General features: G+C 40.1%; 1 protein-coding gene across 5 annotated transcripts in view; it reads left to right on the top strand.

The window, feature by feature from the left end:
• The window catches only part of NBAS (NBAS subunit of NRZ tethering complex), a gene marked incomplete at its 5' end in the record, with an annotated part of 273,478 nt that overhangs the window by 213,978 nt on the left and 40,138 nt on the right, over positions 1 to 19,362 (top strand). For all 5 annotated transcript variants that reach the window (XM_080914068.1, XM_080914069.1, XM_080914070.1 and 2 more), the window contains 3 exons: positions 7,539 to 7,757; positions 16,062 to 16,264; positions 17,960 to 18,049. In XM_080914068.1, the coding sequence (XP_080770194.1) occupies positions 7,539 to 7,757; positions 16,062 to 16,264; positions 17,960 to 18,049 (512 nt within the window). The remainder of the gene's footprint in view (positions 1 to 7,538; positions 7,758 to 16,061; positions 16,265 to 17,959; positions 18,050 to 19,362) is intronic.

Below are 19,362 nucleotides of genomic sequence, written 5' to 3' on the forward strand. Positions count from 1 at the left end.
AATCAACAGCCAACTAGGTTATTTTAATAAAAATGATAATGCAGAGAGAAGAAAAAAGGAGGAGACAATGTTGTTGCAGACTGGCTATGGAAAGCCACCCTGATGAGGTGACATTTCTGTCAAGTTGTGAGGATTCCCAAGACAGTATCTCAACAGCAAGAAGCTAGATTGGAGAGAACTCGTGAGGTACATAGGGCAGGGCCCGATTTGTTCTTTGGAAATTGGGAAGTCATTAAATAGATATGGACGGTGACATTATCAGATTCCTGCTTTTCAAATCTCACTGCTCTCGGGCTGGGGAGATGGATCAGTTAGAATGTGCTTTCCTGCACGGATGTGAGGACCCACGTGTAGAGGGCACGAGGTCCGTGTGCCACAGATTAGGGAAACCAGAAATGTTAAACACGTGGGATTTTCTTTTTAACACAAGGAATTAGCACCTGTTTCTTTCCAGAAAGTTGAGATCGGATGAAGTTAAGGACCTGGTGATCTTTTGCTATCAGGCCTCACTGAGATTGCCCAGACTATGATGTTTGTCCCAGACTTCCCAAACTCCTGAGTATGTTTCTCAGTCAACAGAACCCATACTTAGGGATGAGGACAAGGGGACATTACAAAAGACATATACTTTGCAAAGGAGTTTCAGTGTAGTCCTTCAGCTTTGTTGTAATAATTGTCATTAGGAAACTTTTCCCCCAAAATTGTACTGTATTTAAATATGGCAAAAATAAACAGCTCAAAGTCAGACTCTAGAAGTGTGACCCAACACCAGGTAAATAAGAAGTGTTGAAATGGGATTTTCCTTTTTGCCTCATTTGGATCATTACTGGTCATGGCATTTGCAGGGATCCCACACCTGAGTACCATCCCCTCAATGTTTGGTGAGCTGGTGCACATTTGTGGTACCAGTGCCAGAAAGGTAGAGAAGGGAGCTCCCTGGCACACACTGCTAAGCCAGTCTACTTAAATTAGTGAGTGTGCTCCAGGTTTAGTGAGAAAACCTGTCTTAAAAACTAAGGTGGTGAAAACAGGAAGACACTTGATGTAAACCTCTGCTTACCACACATGTGTTTATGTTCATGCTTATATGCATAACCAGACAAGTGACTGCTCTGTGGGTTGGAGTCACAGGTGAACCCCAAGATCACAGGGGCCCAACAAAACAATTTTCCCTCAGTTATACCAAGACTTAGTCTTCTCAGGCACCTTGCACAAGGATCATGAAAATCCAGTGGATTGTTTTAGCTCACAGTTGCATGATCTTTTTTCTCCTGTTTGATGAGCCTGCCTCACTCCAGGGGTTTGTCAAGCAGGGGGGCTTTCCCCAGAAAGTCTTCTTCCTACTACCCATGGCTCACCAACCCCCAGGCACCCCTTGAAGTTCAATGTCAAGTCATTTTCCAGTGGGCCACATTTCCTACCCAGTCTGAATTGGACCAGAAACTAAGTGGCCAGACCTCTGCCATGGTTCCCCATCCCACATCTGAACACAGCCATTACATGCTGCTTAGCTGTTTGACATTCTGGCCTGTGAGGGTTGGGGGCTTTCTATCTGAAGTGAGTTGTAGATTAATCTAGACCTGCTTTCTGGGAACCACCTTCTTCATTGACTCTGTGACCCCAGTCCCTCCTTCCACTTCAGCGAGGGTCTTCCTATTTCATTCCGCTGTTCCCTGTGAAGTGCTGTGGTAGTCCTGAGTCCTTGAAGCATGCCCAGCTCTCTGTTGGAGAAGGTCAAAGCTTCAAGTGTTAATTTCAGATATTCACAATCATTGAAACTGGGGCTGTGGCATAGATTACCTTTTCAGAAACTTAGCCCAATTCATGTAGATTTGATATCTGTTAGCAACATGTGCACATAACTGCACCCTTAGAGTTTTTCGTCTGCTTATTTGTTTTGAGACATTTTCTCCTGTACTATAGGTCTTTGATGCATTACCCCCATCTGTTGTCTCTCTCAATTTAAAAAGAGCTGCCTTAAAGCTATCAGCTTTCTGTGGAGGTCCACATCATTAATTGGATCTCTGCCCTGAGTCATTTTATCCAATTGAGAGAATTTACGGGAGTCACACCCTTGCTTTATCATCCCCTGAAGCGTTTTAATCTTCTAAAGTTTTGCCTGGCTTTTGCTATCTGTGCATTTCTCAATCTTGCCTTCTATGACTGGTGTGTAAATAGCAGTTGTTCAACCACATAAATCTCTACATGTCTGTGGTATTTCTCTGCCATATTTGGTTCCTACATACAATTGAGATAATAGTTTAGTAAAAGAATTTCTTATATTGTTTGGCCATAGTATCCTTTAGCATACTACTAATGTTGGTATTACAGCCTGGTGTCAACTTGACACGAGCTGGAGTTATCACAGAGAAAGGAGCCTCAGTTGAGGAAATGCCTCCATGAGATCCAGTTGTAAAGTATTTTCTCAACTAGTGATCAAGGGGGGGGAAGGGCCCAGCCCATTGTGGGTGGTGCCATTCCTGGGCTGGTAGACCTGGGTTCTATAAGCAAGCAGGCTGAGCAAGCCAGGGGAAGCAAGCCAGTAAGCAACATACCTCCATGGCCTCTGTATCAGCTCCTGCTTCCTCACCTGCTTGGGTTCCAGTCCTGACTTCCTCTGGTGATGAACAGCAATGTGGAAGTGTAAGCTGAATAAACCCTTTCCTTCCCCAACTTGCTTCTTGGTCATGATGTTTGTGCAGGAATAGAAACCCTGACTAAGACAAGCCTCTAGATTCACATTGATTAGTATGTGATGTGCTATATCAAAAAATGGCATATGCTATACTAAACGAATATATGGTGTATGATATATTGATATATGTAACATCTATATAGATATATGTTATATAATATACTATTTGAATAAGTGCTATGTGATATGGATAAATAGTATACCGTGTATTATATGGCAATTGTGTGATATACTATATGGATAAATGATATATGCTATACTATGTGAATGTATTGTATGTGATATAATATATGGATATATGGTTATAATATACTATATATGGATAAATGGTATATGATATACTATCTTAGTTAGGGTTTTACTGCTGTGAATAGACACCATGAACAAGGCAACTCTTATAAGGACAACATTTAATTGGGGCTGGCTGACAGGTTCAGAGGTTCGGTTTATTATCATTAAGGCGGGAGCATGGTGGCATCCAGGCAGGCATGGTGCAGATGGAGCTGAGAGTTCTGCATCTTCATCTGCAGTTTTCTAGCAGAACAATGGCTTCCATGCAGCTAGGATGAGGGTTTTAATTTAAGCTCATGCCCACAGGTATAAATCCACAAATCCATACTTTCTAATAGTGCCACTCCCAAGGCTAGGCATTTACAAACCATGACAAATACCATATAGATATATGGTATAAGACATAACTATATTGATATACAGTATAAGATATGCTATATGGCTGTACAGTATAAGATACACTATATGGGGACTAGAGAGATGGCTCAGTGGTTAAGAGCACTGGCTGCTCTTCCAGAGGTCCTGAGTTCAATTCCAGCAACCACATGGTGGCTCACAACCATGTGTAATGGGATCTGATGCCTTCTTCTGGTACAGTGCACTCATATAAATAAAAGTCTTTAAAAAAGACCATATGGACAAATGGTATATGATATACTATATGGATATAGTGTGACACACACACATACACACACACACACACACACACATATAAAACACAAGACATGCTATATGTATATATGGTATATGATCTGTGCCTCAAGTGCGAACCACCAACAGAATAAGCATTTCATTAAAGCTTAATGTAGGTAAGTTTTTTGCTATCTAATTTGATAACCAAGAATATCTATTCTTTTAGCACTAGCTGTTTGTCAGAAATGGCTGAGGTCCATAGTGGCTTAACTGTACAAATGATTAATAGTCTCATTGTCCAAATGGAATGAGATCTATACCACAAATCAGTTAGGACCCTTCCGTTTTGTATCAGTACCACAGGAACTCCGCATGCTCCTTCACTGCAGTGAGTGAGATGGAAAAGGATGGATAATGATGATCTATGGGGAACATATCACTTCTAGTCAGAGCTCAGTGGTTAGAGTGAAAGGAAGCTGATAAGTGCAGTGTTGAAGGAGTGCTGGTGTCTGCCAAGCACGCCACCTGTCACATTAGGAAACGGCACTCTCCAGGAGAGGCAGCGGTGTCTGAGAACAGTGAGCTGACAGTGGAGATGGATAGTCCTTAGAGTGTGGCGTATTTGGACAGTAGATCCACAGGACCGTGCTGATGTCATGGCACTTGAAATTTGCTCCTTCATATGTCTTGGTCATATATGTTTTTTTGTTTGTTTTTTTTTTTTTTAATGAGCCTGGTTCATGCTTTTATCTCATTTTTTGGAAGCACCTAGAAATTTGATCCATATCTCTATATTCAGTAATAGTTCAGCCATTTTTAATGATTTTAAAAAAGATTTTCAAAGATTTTTAAAAATCTTTTAAAAGATTTTCTATTTATTGTGTGTACTGGAGGCGAGAGGACATCTGGAGTTGAGTTTGTCCCTTCTACCATGTGAATTCTGGACGTTGATTCTGGCTTAGCAACACGCACCCTCTTTCACTTGAGCCATCTCACCTGTCCTAATTACTTTGTTAATTTCACAGAATTCCCATTATTTTGGTAGTAGTTATTGAGCAGAGAATAGTATTAAAAAAGATGTATTGATGGCATGTTAGTAGAACTCAAAAGTAATTTTAAAAATGAACATATCATGTGACCACCAGGTACAGTAAAGAAATTGCTATTTCTTACTCTAATACTTTTCATTTTTCCTCTTTGTTTCTATATCCTTAAACATAGTAAAGTTGTTTTTTTAAATCATGTCTAAATATGATTTAGTGATGAGCTTGAATTTCCTAACCATGCTCTGGAGTTTTCCATGGTGAGCTTGATTGTCTGGGGTAAAATGGTAAAAGCCTGAGTTGAGTCAAATGCTGGCTCAGAAAAAAGCCCTCGGTCCTTTGTCATAATGCCATCCCCTTACTGTCATAGCTAGCTCAGAAAATCAACTTCCGGTTATTTGTTCATACTAAGGATGAGGCTATTTAGTTCTTTTCAATAGTCACTTTGAAGAATCTGGTAAAGTAGGAAAAATGTCTTTTGTGACAATGATGTGGTATGAAGATCAGAGGTTTGCTGTTGAAGGCAATCGGCATGATCAGCACACATTGGATGAGAATCCATAGTACAGAGAGAGGTCAGTCTGGGTGGTGCTGGGAAGCCAAGTCAGTGTACACTTAAGAAGGCGGTTCATGCGCGCTGGACTGCTGAAGCAGAGGACTTTTCAGACTGAAGGTGGGAGCTCAAGAACCAGTAGATCTAGACTGATTCCATTTGTTTGCTGTTGAGCCTGAACTAGAGATTTCTTTTGCCATAAAAGGGCAAGTAGACACCCCATTGAGGCAAAGGTAAACTCGGGAGTTACAGGCTATCTGTGTGGCTGGGGTCTAGGAGGCAGGTCAGCTTGTAGCTAGCTTGAGTTTCATGCTATATAATTTGATGAGTTTATTTTAAAGAGGGACCTTATAAAAGAATCATATGAGGAATTCATTAGGCATATGAAAGGCCAGTGAGTAGGGAGGATGGCCTTTGTTACTTGGTCTAAGGAAAACTCAGACTCATTAATTGAATTCTTGCTGAAGTTATCGCTATACTGATTGCTTTATATATCTTACTTATGTTCTTAATATGACATTATGTGCTAGAAATCAGTTTTCCCATTTTTCTGATGAAGAAACTGAAGCTCCGAACTCAAGTTACCAGACAACTGAATTAACCTTCCTTCCTGTTTCCTGTGCCTGTGCTCCAGCATTTGTCACTATCAAGTTAACTCTTTGATCCACCTGCACAGGGACCTGCTGTTTCTCCTACCGCTTTGCTTTCTATACACACACCTTCATTCTTTTTTATGTTCTCTATCTAGATTACTCTCAAAACTTCTACACACCACACAATAGGGTAGGAAGAATATTAGGCAACCTGACATGTTCAAATAATTGTCCAAAATTCAAATTTTGCCCCCAAATAGAAATGAGTTGCAAGAAAAGATTCTCAGCCCTGTGACTCAGCTATGATGTTATAGAGCACTCAGCCAGAGTGCACTCTGTGATACCCTGTCAGATCTAGGATGCAGAAGATGGTCAGGAGGAAGTTGTATGGTATGTGTTAGGACAAACTCTTTGTGTACCACACGGTGTGGATTACTGGGTTTGTTTTGTGATTTTTCTCCTGAGACAGTCTTATTATGGAGGCCAGGTGGGTCAAGTTTTTAGCCTTCCTGCTTCAGCCTGTTGAGTGTGCTGCTTTCATGCACTGGATTCAGACTCCATTCTCAGACTTGCATGTATGGGGTAGAAAGGGGGAGCCTCTGTTGAGCAGGCATAGGTTTAGCTGCAGCATCTTGTATTTCTGAGCCACAGAGATGAAGGAGTCACAAGGACTATGAGTTATTAGCAGCCACTATTAACCCACAATTGATCTTGTCTGGTTAGAGCAGTGGTTCTCACCCTTCCTGATGCTGTGACCCTTTATCACAGACCCTCATGTTGTGGTAACCCAACCACTGAAATGTCTTAATTGTTATTTTATAATGGCAATTTTACTACTCTTATGAATCACAATGTAAATATTTTAGGAAATGGGGGTTTGCCAAAGGAGTCTGGAGACACAGGTTGTGATCCACTGAGTTAGAGGCTTCTGATTATTTTGAGCCATCTGCTTAGTAACAAAACCCAGGAAGAAATGAGGCCACAGAATATACTACGAAGCTGCATTACAAAGCAAAACTTTTAGTGCAGTTCAGTGAAAACAGTACCTCACCATGGTAACTTTAATCAGTATTTATATAGAGTTAAAATGTCATCTGTCAACATTCAAGCTGACTCTCTGAAGTAACTTGGAGTTATGATTGGGGAACAATCATTACTTTCTGGTACAGTCACTGATGCTTGGCATTCTAGCTTCCATCTTTCAGAAATTTATCAGTGACTAATTCTAAGAAATAATAGGGGAATTTAAGATGGTGTTGAAGGCCATTTATTGTATTAAAAGCAACACTAAGTCCTTTTATGGATATAGCAAAAATGGGCTTGAATAGTGAACTGGAGACAGTCTGGGACTACTAACATGCACTAGCACACCAGCAGCTCATCCGTCTTGAGTTTTTACTTAATAGTAAATAAATGTTCAGAACTGGTGACTCTGGCTCTACATGGGTCCCTAGCTTTGCTCTTGGCCAACACTCAGTGGGAAGTCTAGTTTCACTCTGTTGAGTATTGCCTTCTTTGACTGCTGTCATTGTTCAAAGTCTGTCTTAACAACTTAAACTACTTGGTATTACAGTGTTTTCTTCAAAGGAGGAAAAACAACAAGAAAACTATAAAGTGCCAGTCACTGACTGGCATCTATTAAGACTTCTCCTTTATTCTCCCCACTAATCCCTACTAACATGTCAAACACCACACCCATTTGCTTTCCTGACTGTAATATCTTTTTAAAGCTGTCCATAGAATCACGTGAAGAGATGACCAGAAAGGCCATTAAGACAGTCAAGCATTTCATAGAGAAGCCAAGGAAAAGGAATTCAGAAGAGAGCCCTCAAGAAGGTGGTGGTTGTCAAGCCACCTATGCAGATGCCTTGGCTCATCTGGAGACATCACTTGCACACCTGGAAACCCTCAGCCACAGCTTCATCCTCAGTCTAAAGAACAGTGAGCAGGTATGAAGTCACCTCCCGGGAAAGACTGGCTCAGACATTATGGCCTTATTTTACTCCCTTTCCCTCAAAGCCACATTGTAACTGTGTTAACTCTTGGCTGTTGTAAGAGATTTCTTATTAATGGAACAGATGTATATATGCTGTAGTTTAAAGTTTCAGTATGCAGGCAGTTGGCCTCTTTGCTCTACAGCCTGTGATAGCATATAATGAACACAGCCTCTCACACCATCAAAGAGAAATAAGGCAGAAACAGACAAGGCTGGAATCCCATGATACCCTTCAGTGTCCTGCTGACCTCTCACTAGATCCCATCTCTTAAAGTCCCCACCACCCTGCAGCCTTTACGTACAGAGAATTTGTGGGACATGAAGATCTCAACTAGAGATCAGTGGTATTGATGAGGCGGTGGATGTGAAAAGGTCCTTCTATCTTCTTACCACTCGGTTATTTATTGCCTTCATTTCTCTTTCTAAATGAATTTGGGCCAAAGCTGGTACCTGAAAAGAGGAGAAGGTGGGGGTGGGGCAGAGGGGAGCATGCTGTAGCAGGAATTGAGGTTGGTGCCCAGGTGAGGATGGATTTCTAAAGTTGAGACATGCTAAACAAGGTGGTCTCACCCACGGGAACTACTAGGTGTTTTAATTTCTAAGTGAATCACAATAGAGGCCCCAACGCAGTTTTTCTAAAATTCAGAAATGCTAGTTTTTCATGCATGCTTCAATGCTATTTTGAAAATATGTCTACATTTCAACCTGTTTTACTGGTGTATCCTTCCAATATACCTTCATTACAGATAAGAATTTTCTGCCTGCTCAAATTGTTCCTATTAGACTTTTTTCATTTTAGAAATTATTTGCTTATTTATTTTTTTATTTTTTTTTATTTTATTAGATACCTTTTGTATTTACATTTGAAACTTTATCCCTTTCCCTCATCTTGCTCCCCTCTTCCTTCCCCCTCCACTTGTCCTCACGAAGGAGCACTAGCCCCTAGTCATCCTCTCCATCCCATTGCCTTGGCATTTCCCTACATTGGAAAATGAGCCCTCACTGGACCAAAGGCCTCTTCTGACATTGATGCCAGACACTGCCAGCTTCAGCTACCCTATTAGATTTTTAATTGAGCTTCTTATATATCCACCCAAAAAACACCATGAGGCTTAGGAGTCCTTGCCCATGGTAAAGTCTAATGACCCGTATTTTAGGAATCTACTAAAAAACCCAGAAATCATATGAGGTCCTTAGAAACTTTGTTCTTTTTAATTAAAAAAATATTCCTGAATGTCTTGTTCATTTATTTATTTTATATTATGGATAGTGTGTTTTCATGTCTGTCTGTGAGCCCTAGTGTGCAGTGCCCATAGAGGTCAGGAAAGGATGTTGAGTCCCCTGGGACTGGAGTATCACTTGGTTGTGATTTGCCAGGTAGATCCCCCAGGATGACATCCAGTTGCTCTTAATCACTGAGCCATCTCTCCAGCCCTATTATGGCATTTTAAAATGAAGTTTGTTTTGGTAGATTTTTCTTCCCCCAACAGGGCTGCTTTATTTTTTTTAATTTAATATTTTATTGAATATTTTCTTTTTTTAATTGAAGAACTTTATTTTTAAAAAACAAAGATAAATGTACAAATTTTAAGCATTTTTGCATAAAAGTATATAAATAGATTTTTGTCATTGCTTGGCTTTTTTTTTAATAAGGTTTGATACTGTGCATTAAGATCTTATTAGTTACAAGGAGCATAAAGTACATGTAAAACAGGATGTAACCTGGAATTAGTCAAGGTTTACTTGGTGTGTAAGGAGTAAACATAATGGTTTTTTCTTTTCTTTTTTTTTTTCTTGAACTTAACACAGTCTGTGAGTTGTTTCTGGGCTGTTCAGAGCTTTCTGGGGTTAGTATCCAATTATCAGTGACTGCATATTATGTCTGTTCTTTTCTGACTGGGTTATCTCACTCAGGATGATATTCTCTAGATGCATCCATTTTCTTAAGAATTTCATAAGGTCATTTTTTTCTGATAGCTGAGTGGTACTCTATTGTGTAAATGTACCACAATTTTTGCATCCCTTCTTCTACTGAAGGACATCTGGGTTCTTTCCAGCTTCTGGCTATTATAAATAGAGCTGCTATGAACATTGTGGTGCATGTGTCTTTGTTGTATGTTGGAGCTTCTCTGGGGTAAATGCCCAGAAGAGGAATAACTGGGTCTTCAGGTAGTACTATGTCTAATTTTCCGAGGAATCACCAGACTGATTTCCAGAGTGGTTGTACCAGTTCACAACCCCACCAACAGTGGAGAAGTGTTCCTCTTTCTCCACATCCTCGCCAGCATCTGCTGTCATCTGAATTTTTTATTTTGGCCAATCTGACTGGTATGAGGTGGAATCTCAGGGTTGTTTGGATTTGCATTTCCCTGATGGCTAATGATGTCCAGCACATCCTTAGATGCTTCTCAGCCATTCAATATTCCTCAATTAAGAACTTTTTCTTTAGCTCTGTATCCCATTTTTTAATAGGCTTGTTTGATTCTCTGGTGTCTAGCTTCTTGAGTTCTTTGTATATCTTGGATATTAGGCCTCTCTGTGATGTGGAGTTGGTAAAGATATTCTCCCACTCTGTTGGCTGCCATATTGTTTTCTTGACCTTGTATTTAGCTTGGATTCCTGTTCTTTCCAAGACTTTTAAAATGAAGGGGTGTTGAATTTTGTCAAATGCTTTCTCAGCATCTAGTGAGATGACCATGTGATTTTGTTCTTTGAGCTTGTTTATATGGTGGATTACATTGATGGATTTCTATATATTAAACCATCCCTGCATCCCAGGGATGAATCCTACTTGGTCATGGTGAATGATTGTTTGGATATGTTCCTGGAGTCAGTTTGCAAGGATTTTATTGATTACTTTTGCATCAATGTTCATAAGTGAAATTGGTCTGAAGTTCTCTTTCCTTGTAGGGTCTTTGTGTGGTTTAGGAACAAGGGTTATTGTGTAGTCTCCAAAAATGAGTTAGGTAGTGCTCCATCTGATTCTATTTTGTGGAATAGTTTGGAGAGTATTGATACAATATTGTCAATAAATGTTTGATAAAATTCTGCACTGAACCCATCTGGACCTGGGCTTTTTTTTTTTTTTTTTTTTTTGGTTGGGAGGCTTTTGATGACTGCTTCTATTTCTTTAGGTGTTACGGGATTATTTAGATGGTTTACCGGGTCCTGGTTTAACTTTTGTATCTTGTATCTGTCTAAGAATTCATCTATTTCCTCCAGATTTTCCAGATTTGTTGAGTATAGGCTTTTGTAGTAGGATCTGATGATTTCTTGAATTTCCTCAGTTTCAGTTGTTATTTCTCCACTTTCCTTTCTGATTTTGTTAATTTGAATACTCTCTCTTTGCCCTCTAGTTAGTCTGGCTAAGGGTTTATCAACCTTCTTAATTTTCTCAAAGAACCAGGTCTTGGTTTTGTTGATTCTTTCAATGGTTCTTTTTGTTTCTATTTGGTTTATTTCTGCCCTAAGTTTGATTATTTCTTGCCGTCTACTCTTCTTGGGTATATCTGCTTCCTTTTGTTCTAGGGCTTTTAGCTGTGCTGTCAGGTTGCTGATGTAAGCTCTCTCCAGTTTTTTTTTTTTTTTTTTTTTTTTGGAAGCACTTAGGGCTATGAGTTTTCCTCTCAGTACTGCTTTCATTGCATCCCATAGGTTTGGGTATGTTGTGTTTTCATTTTCATTGAATTCTAGAAAATTCTTAATTTCTTTCTTTATTTCTTCTTTGACCCTGCTATTGTTTACTAGAGCGTTGTTTAGTTTCCATGTGTATGTGGGTTTTTTGTTGTCTTTGTTGTTATTAAAGACCAGCCTTAGACTATGGTGATCTGAAAGAATGCATGGGAGTATTTCAATATTCTTATATCTATTGAGGCTCGTTGTGTCACCAATTATGTGGTCAATTTTCATGAAGGTGCTATGAGGTGCTGAGAAGAAGTTGTATTCTTTTGTTTTAGGATGATATGTTCTGTAGATATCTATTAAATCCAGTTGGTTCATAACCTCTGCTAGTTTTACAGTGTCCTTGTTCAGTTTTTGTTTCCCTGATCTGTCCATTGGTGAGAGTGCGGTATTGAGGTCTCCCACTATTATTGTGTCGGGTGCAATGTATTTTTTGAGCTTTAGTAGGGTTTCTTTTATGTATATCGGTGCTTTTGTATTTGGAGCATATATGTTAAGGATTGAGAGTTCCTCCTGACAGATTTCCCCTGTAACGAGTAAAAAGTGTCCTCCCTTATCTTTTTTGATAACTTTTGGTTGAAAATATACTTTATTCAATATTAGAATGGCCACTCTAGCTTGCCTCTTGGGCCATTTGCTTAGAAGATTTTTTCCCAACCTTTTACTCTGAGATAGTGTCTGCCTTTGTCTCTGAGATGAGTTTCCTGTATGCAGCAAAATGCTGTGTTTTGTTTATGTATCCAGTCTGATAGCCTATATCTTTTTATTGGGGAATTGAGTCCATTTCTGCTAACATATCACGGAATAGTGGTTACTGTTTCCCGCTATTTTTGCTTTTGGAGGTTGAATTGTGCCTATATGTTTTTCTTCTTTTGTTTTTCTTGCTTAGGAGTTTTCTGGTTTTTATTAGGATTTAGTTCCCCAGTTATATTGGGTTTTCCACCTATAATTTGTTGTAGTGCTGGGTTTGTTGTCAGATATTGTGTAAATTTAGTTTTGTCTTGGAATATCTCAGTATTTTCACCTATGGTAATTGAGAGATTTGCTGGGTATAGCAGCTTGGGCTGACACTTTTGTTCTCTTAGGGTCTGCATGATGTCTGTCCAGGATATTCTAGCTTTCATAGTCTCTGTTGAGATGTCGGGTGTGATTCCGATTGGTCTGCCTTCATATGTTACATGACCTTTTTCCCTTACTGCTTTTAGTATTCTTTCTTTGCTTTGGGCTCTTGGTGTTCTGACTATTATGTATCGGGAGGAACTTCTTTTCTGGTCCAATCTATTTGGAGTTCAGTAGGCTTGTTTTATGTTCATGGTCATCTCATTCTTAAGGGTAGGGAAGTTTTCTTCTACAGTTTTGTTGAAGATATTTACTGTGCCTCTTAGTTGATATTCTTTGCTCTCTACTATTCCTATTATCTTTAGGTTTGGTCTTCTCTTTTTGTCCTGGATCTCCTGTACATTTTGGGTTAGGAGCTTTTTGGTGTTTGCATCTTCTCTGACTGTTTTGTCTATGTTTTCAATGTTGTCTTCGGCCCCCAAGATTCTCTCTTCCATCTCTTGTAGTTTGTTCGAGATGTTTGCATCTGTGACTCCTGATTTCTTTTTTAGGTTTTCTACCTCTAGTGTTGTCTCTTTTAGTGTTTTCTTTATTGTGTCCATTTCCGTTTTAAATTCCTTCTTCTATTCCTTCATCTCTTTGGTTCTGTTTTCTTCTAGTTCTTTGAGTGTTTTTTTTTTTTTTTTGTTTACTCTTTAAAAGCTTCTAATTCTTTATGCTTTCCTCCAGTTCTTGTTTAAGGATTTCTGTCATCATCTTGAGGTATGAGTTCAGGTCTGAGTCTTCTTTTTCTTGAGTGTTTGGCATTCTGCAGTTTGCTGTGATGGGAGAGCTGGGTTCTGGTGTTGCCAGGTTGTATTGGTTTCCCTGGGGTTCGTTCTTTCACTTTCTTCTTGCCATCTTGTTGTCTGTGATTATACGTGGTCTTGTTGTCAGTGATTGATTCTTGCCTCTCCCTTGTACCTGGCCTGCGTCCCTGGATTTCCTGATTCCCGGCTAGTCGGAACGCCTTCTCACCAGGCCTGTATTCCTGGATCTCCGCTGTTCCTGGTGGTGGATGGTCTGAGTGCACTTTCTGCCCTCAACATCCTCCAGCTGGGAATTGCTCAATGCCGGGTTACTGGTTCCCTGAACCAAGTGAGTGGAGGGGGCACACTTTCCACGAGCTTGGCAGAGATATCTCTGCAGAGATCTCTGTGCACCCCAGCTCTTCGGAACGCCTTTTCTCCAGGCCTGTGTTCCTGGGTCTCTGCTGTTCCTGGTGGCGGATGATCTGACACAGAGCTGCTTTCTATATGTCCCACTTCCATGCACCAGTTTTCTTTCTTCTTTTGTTTCTTTTCTGCTTGTGTGTGCACTTCTCTCTGTGTACAGTGTGTGTGCACTTGTATGTGTGGTGTGTGTGTGTGTGTGTGTGTGTGTGTGTGTGTGTGTGTATTCTGAGACAGGGTAGCACTATATGGCCCAGGGTGCCCTGGAACTTGTGATCACCTTATTCAGTGTTCTGACAGTTGAGACAAGCTTGTTTCACCATGGCCAACTTCTTTTTCTTTTAACAGTTGTGGGACTTTAGAGTATTCTTTGCCATAGTTGGGAAGGTGACAGATCACTACGTAAATGATTTTTATATGAGGAAAATGCCGTTTAGATACAAAAATAATACTGGATCTGCCCTTTAATGCCATTGCAAATGGGTCCTAGGAAAGTGCTAACTTTTACATTTTCCTAAATTGTATTCACTCACTAAATCCTAAGTTCAGGTTGATCAGAACTGGGTGTTGGTTTGCCCATCAGTGTAAACCTCTCATTTAGAAAGTTCTGGGACCCAGTAAGCTGGCTCAGCGGGGAAAGATGCCTGCTTCAGGGCCCGGTGAGATGAGTTTGATCCCTTCCTTGGGTCTCACATGGTAGAAGGAGAGAACCACGTCCTGCAGGTTGTCCTCTGACTTTCACATGTAGACTGAGGCACACATATCCATGTAGAAAAACATTGTAGAAAATTTTTTAAAATATTGATGATGAGCTGAATTCTGAGGTTGGGCTGTTTTACTCTATATTTCAGTGTCTGTTAGGCCATCTACTGGACACCACAATAACGGTATTAACAGCTAACAAGCTGCTGTGGGAACAAACTGGCTTTGCCAATGTTCATTCTTTCCCAACATTTCTTATACCACAATTTATAGTTATAAGATCTGGGGTAAAATTTAAATCTTCAAGTAAAAGTGATTTACATGTTTTAGTATAAAAATTTACTCATCCTTGTTGGCTTTTCAATTGTACAAACTATGGTAAAAAAATCAAACTATGGTAACAAATGTGGCGATCAAGATGTAGTTCACCATGACACCTGCTCATTTCACCTTAGCATTCAAAGTGCCATCTTGCTCTTTGCAGTGCCATTCCATCCTACCAGTTCCTGAGGAGACTGGAGTTGCGGAACAGAACTAGAGTTGCTTTCTTAAGATACTTTGAGCCAGTTGTAGTTACGCCTTTTAATCCCAGAACTTGGGACTTTGAGTCAAGCAGATCTCTGAATTGAAGGCCAGTCTGGTCTGCATAAAGGGCTCCAGAACAGCTAGAGCTGTAGTAAGATTGTATAAAAATGTCCCCAAGCCCCCAAAAGAAAAAAAGATTTTCATAACAAAGGCTGAAATAACATTCAGCCTGTAAATGTGCTCCATTAATTTCATACTTTGATTTTAACCCTCCAAATCTAAACTTTAGTGTGAATTAAGTAAAAGCCTTCACATCTTCCACATGTTCAGATTTCATGTGGAAGTTTTGTTTTTTTAATGAAGCATTATGTTTGGGGTTTTCAGGGAAATGGCAGCTAGAAAGTAGTGTTGTTATCCAGTGGCTGCCTGTGGTTAGTTGTGGACTTTCGTGGCATGATGGGAACAACAGCTATGGCAGACTCCCTCAGTTCTTTCCTGTGGTGTTGGGTCTTACACACTTACAGAGAAGCAGTAAAGCATGGAGGATGATTTCCAGGTCCTATTCTCAGCTCCTGTCCTTGGTGGCAGAGTGACTTTTAGGCATGTTATTAGGGTCTTGGAACCTCAGTTTATTTCTTGATGAGATGGGACTAAGTATAATTAATTAAACATCACACATAATGCCGAGGATTACATCATTGTTGCTCAAACATTATAATGATGATTATGCTTTAGAAATAGTTCAGTTCACACTCCTGTTCTGTGCCTGACCTATCACTGCCAATGGCCTGATTTTTCTGTCACCCCTGGTAGTGTTCACAGTACCCTCTGGTCACAAGACCCTCTTGTCCTCATTGTCATTTTACAGAGGCTGAAGTTTCTAATCACAACAGCCAACTATTACTAATAAGTGGTAAAGAATATACTAATATTCACAGTCAGTCTCAGTAACTAATTCATGTCCCTTGGTGTTCATGATAGGAATATATTTAGTTTGTGGACCCTATGCATATGTTCTGTGTGTAGAAATGCATTTAATTTCCTGGTAAAATTTCAGTGTTGATTATTTTTTCTTTCAGGAAATACTACAGAAATACAGTTATCTCTATGATCTGTCCCGATCAGAAAAAGAGAAACTTAATGACCAAGCTGTGGCCATGTGTTTAGACGGCCAGCCTCTAAGGATGATTCAGCAGCTGCTAGAAGTTGCCATCGGTCCTGTCAACATCTCAGCCAAGGATGTAGTACATACTGCAATCACTCAAATAATTTCTTCATTAAGGTAACCTGTAAAGTACCCATTACAGAAGACCTAAGGGTAATAATTCTCCAACAGTTGTACCCACTCCAGAGTCTTTATGAAGCTAAGTTATCCCCAGGCATGTGGAAGTATGTCATATTTTCAAATACTTTACAAACCTGAGGGATAACCAAACCCGAGAGATAACTTTTGGAGTGTTCAAACTCTTAAGACTTAAAATGTCTTGAGAATGGAGAATATGAGTATGTGTCCTCATTAGCATTATGTTTATAACATGCTATCAAGCCAGTTTCTGGCTGGACTCCTTCACTTCTACACATTATCATGAAGCAAGAGAAGGGCAAAGGGCCAGGCCGCCATGTGCCTCAGTGTGTCTGCTTAGCTTTCGCCTCTTCTAATTCCCATTCTCGGAGGCAGTGAGAAATGGTGCCCAAGCAGTTCTTTTGATGAACTCAAGTGGTGACTGAAAGGTAGCGACAGACTGTCCTGGGGTGTTTGCCTTAGGTGAGTGGTGTAAGCTCAGCAGCAGAGAAGGTCTTGCTTCCTGTTCCACATGGGCACATTGGAGCAGCTCGGGCAAGACCGTTGGGAAGGAGAAAAGTGAAGCTAAGGGGATAATGAGGCATCTTGCACTTCCTGTGAATAATGTAATTAGGCTAAGAGACTTAGTTGTATTTAATTTATTCTCCTTTTAAGCATTCTTTGTAATTCTGTATTGCTCTTGAGGAACTTTTTGATTAAATGCATGTCAGTTTCTGAAGCTAAACTGAAATCAAATGAGCCTTTATCAGTTTAATTACCCCAGCCTCATACAGTCTTCACATTAATGCTCTGAGGTAGCAATTTTATGCAGAGACAGGCAAAATGCAGCAGCACTTCATTTTAGAAAGAAAAGTTCCATATTAATAAAGCTTTGTTCTATTAGTCTGTTATGATTTCTCTGCTGTTGCTTATGAGAACCCCTCATTTTCAAATGATAACAGATTTGCCACATTTTGTACCTTTTTGTTTATAATTACCACTTCTCAGCCAGATAAAGCTCACAAAATGAACATTAGAAATAAACACTAGTACCTTTGTGACATTCTGCTACTGGAGACTTGCTTGTGATCAAGTGTGAAAGATCACACTGATTGTAAAGGCAGGATCCTGAAGGCGTTTGAGCAATGTCAGTGTAAAACTTGCAGCTATAGAAGGCTCTGGAGCATACAGAGGGAGACTGTTTTCCTCTCAGGGCTGAGGACACTGCTGGGCATGGACTTTGCACGCATCCTTTAAGTTAAGCATAGGAAGAAAACGACCAAGGCCGAAAAGTAATTGAATCTGGCAGGTGGTTTAAATGTGAAAATATTCCGAAAACATGTAACATTTCTTTTTTCTGTGTTGTACTTTGGGAATTCTCTAGAGCTCTAGACAGTAAGTAATTAGTTTGTTAAGAACATCAAGCTGCAATTATTACATATTTAATGCTTAAAATATTTTAATTTTCAGTTGCTTTTGAGTGACAAGTAGCTTGTGTTGCTCTCCTGGTAGAAATGCATACACCCATTAGCCCATGAGCTCCAAGGGAAAGCACTTTACTCTGAGAACACAGTTGTGAGCAAGCACCTCACCGTGCTATGATCTAACTGGCTTCGAGTGAGTGTGTCAATAGAAAGTGTATTTCTGAGACTCAGCTGACCTCTTCTGACTCAACTATTCTCTTCCTTCTCACAGTGGCAGCAGTGCTGGTCTTTGTGGGTCACATGACCCCCTCCAGGTTCTAGAAGGTGTTGTTGGGGCAGTCCGCACCAGTGTGGACAATGGGTAAGACCAGGACATCTAGTCCACCTACACCAAATAGCTTTCCTTGTGTTTTAGTTGCTTTACTATTGCTATGAATTCACCATGACTATGGCAGCTTATAAAAGAAAGCACTCAATTGCTTATAGAGGGTGAATCCATGACCATTATGACAAGAAATATGGCACCAGGCAGGCAAACAGGCATTTTGCTAGAGCAATAATTGAGAGTGTACATTTAATTTGCAAGTCAAAAGAAAAGGTTAAGCTAGACTGGGCTTGGTACTGTGTTTTACATCCTCAAACTCACCTCCAGTGATATATTTTTGACCAACACAGCCATATCTCCATATTGTTCCTCAAACAGTTTCACCAACTAGGACCAACAATTCAATTATATGGGCCTATGCAGGCCATTTAAACAACTATATTCTACTCCCATGCACCCATAGGGTTTCAGCCATATCATCCCGACCTCTCTTTGTTGCTGATATACTATGAGCCTTAAAGGAAATTGTCTAAATACCCTAACTAGGGCAGAGCACTAAATTGTCGTTCTAACTCAGCACCTTGAATAGCCATGCATCTGTGAATTCATCACCTTTTATTGCCAGATAAGCTCCTCTGGTCAAGGCTGAGAATTGCATCTGTCAATGGGTATATGGCAAATATATTTAGAAGGCACCTTGGTACCAGGACAAGCTAAACAACATATTTAAGTTCTTCTCCTAGAGACCAAGACTGCTTCAGCCATGGGTTGCCAATAGGTTCATATTACCATAAACCTGATACTGCTAGAGAAAACAGTAGGGGGTACTCTTTAAGACACAGTTATTGCTGAGGGCTTTTAAAATAGGACTCTGCCCTCTCAGGACACTAGTCTACTAACTGACAAATAGGACCTCATGAAACTAAACAACTGCACAGCATGTAAAACTGCTGACTGAGTGGGGAGGCAGAAGACAGAAGGGGAGGAAAGCTTCACAGTCCTACCTCTGACTAGGGATTGGCATCTAAGATACACAAAGATCCCCCAAACCAAACAAGAAAACAACCCAAACAAAAAAGGAGCTACAGAGAATTCTCAAATGTAATTTGAATGGCTGGCCCTTAAGAATGTAAACTGAAACCTCTTTGGGTTCCATTTCATCCTCATCAAGAAATCAGTTGACCATAAGTGCTAGCAAGGAGGTACAGAAAGGGACACCTTTTAGTCATTGTTAATAGGGGTGTTGACTGTTGCAGCCTCCTTGGAATTTCACAGATTGCCCAAGAAGCTAAAAGTGGAACTATCAGGAAGTCTAGCTAGGCCTCTCTTTAGCATATGCTCCATCAACT

Source organism: Micromys minutus (assembly GCF_963924665.1).
Source record: "Micromys minutus genome assembly, chromosome: 1".
Classification (NCBI taxonomy): Eukaryota; Metazoa; Chordata; class Mammalia; order Rodentia; family Muridae; genus Micromys; species Micromys minutus.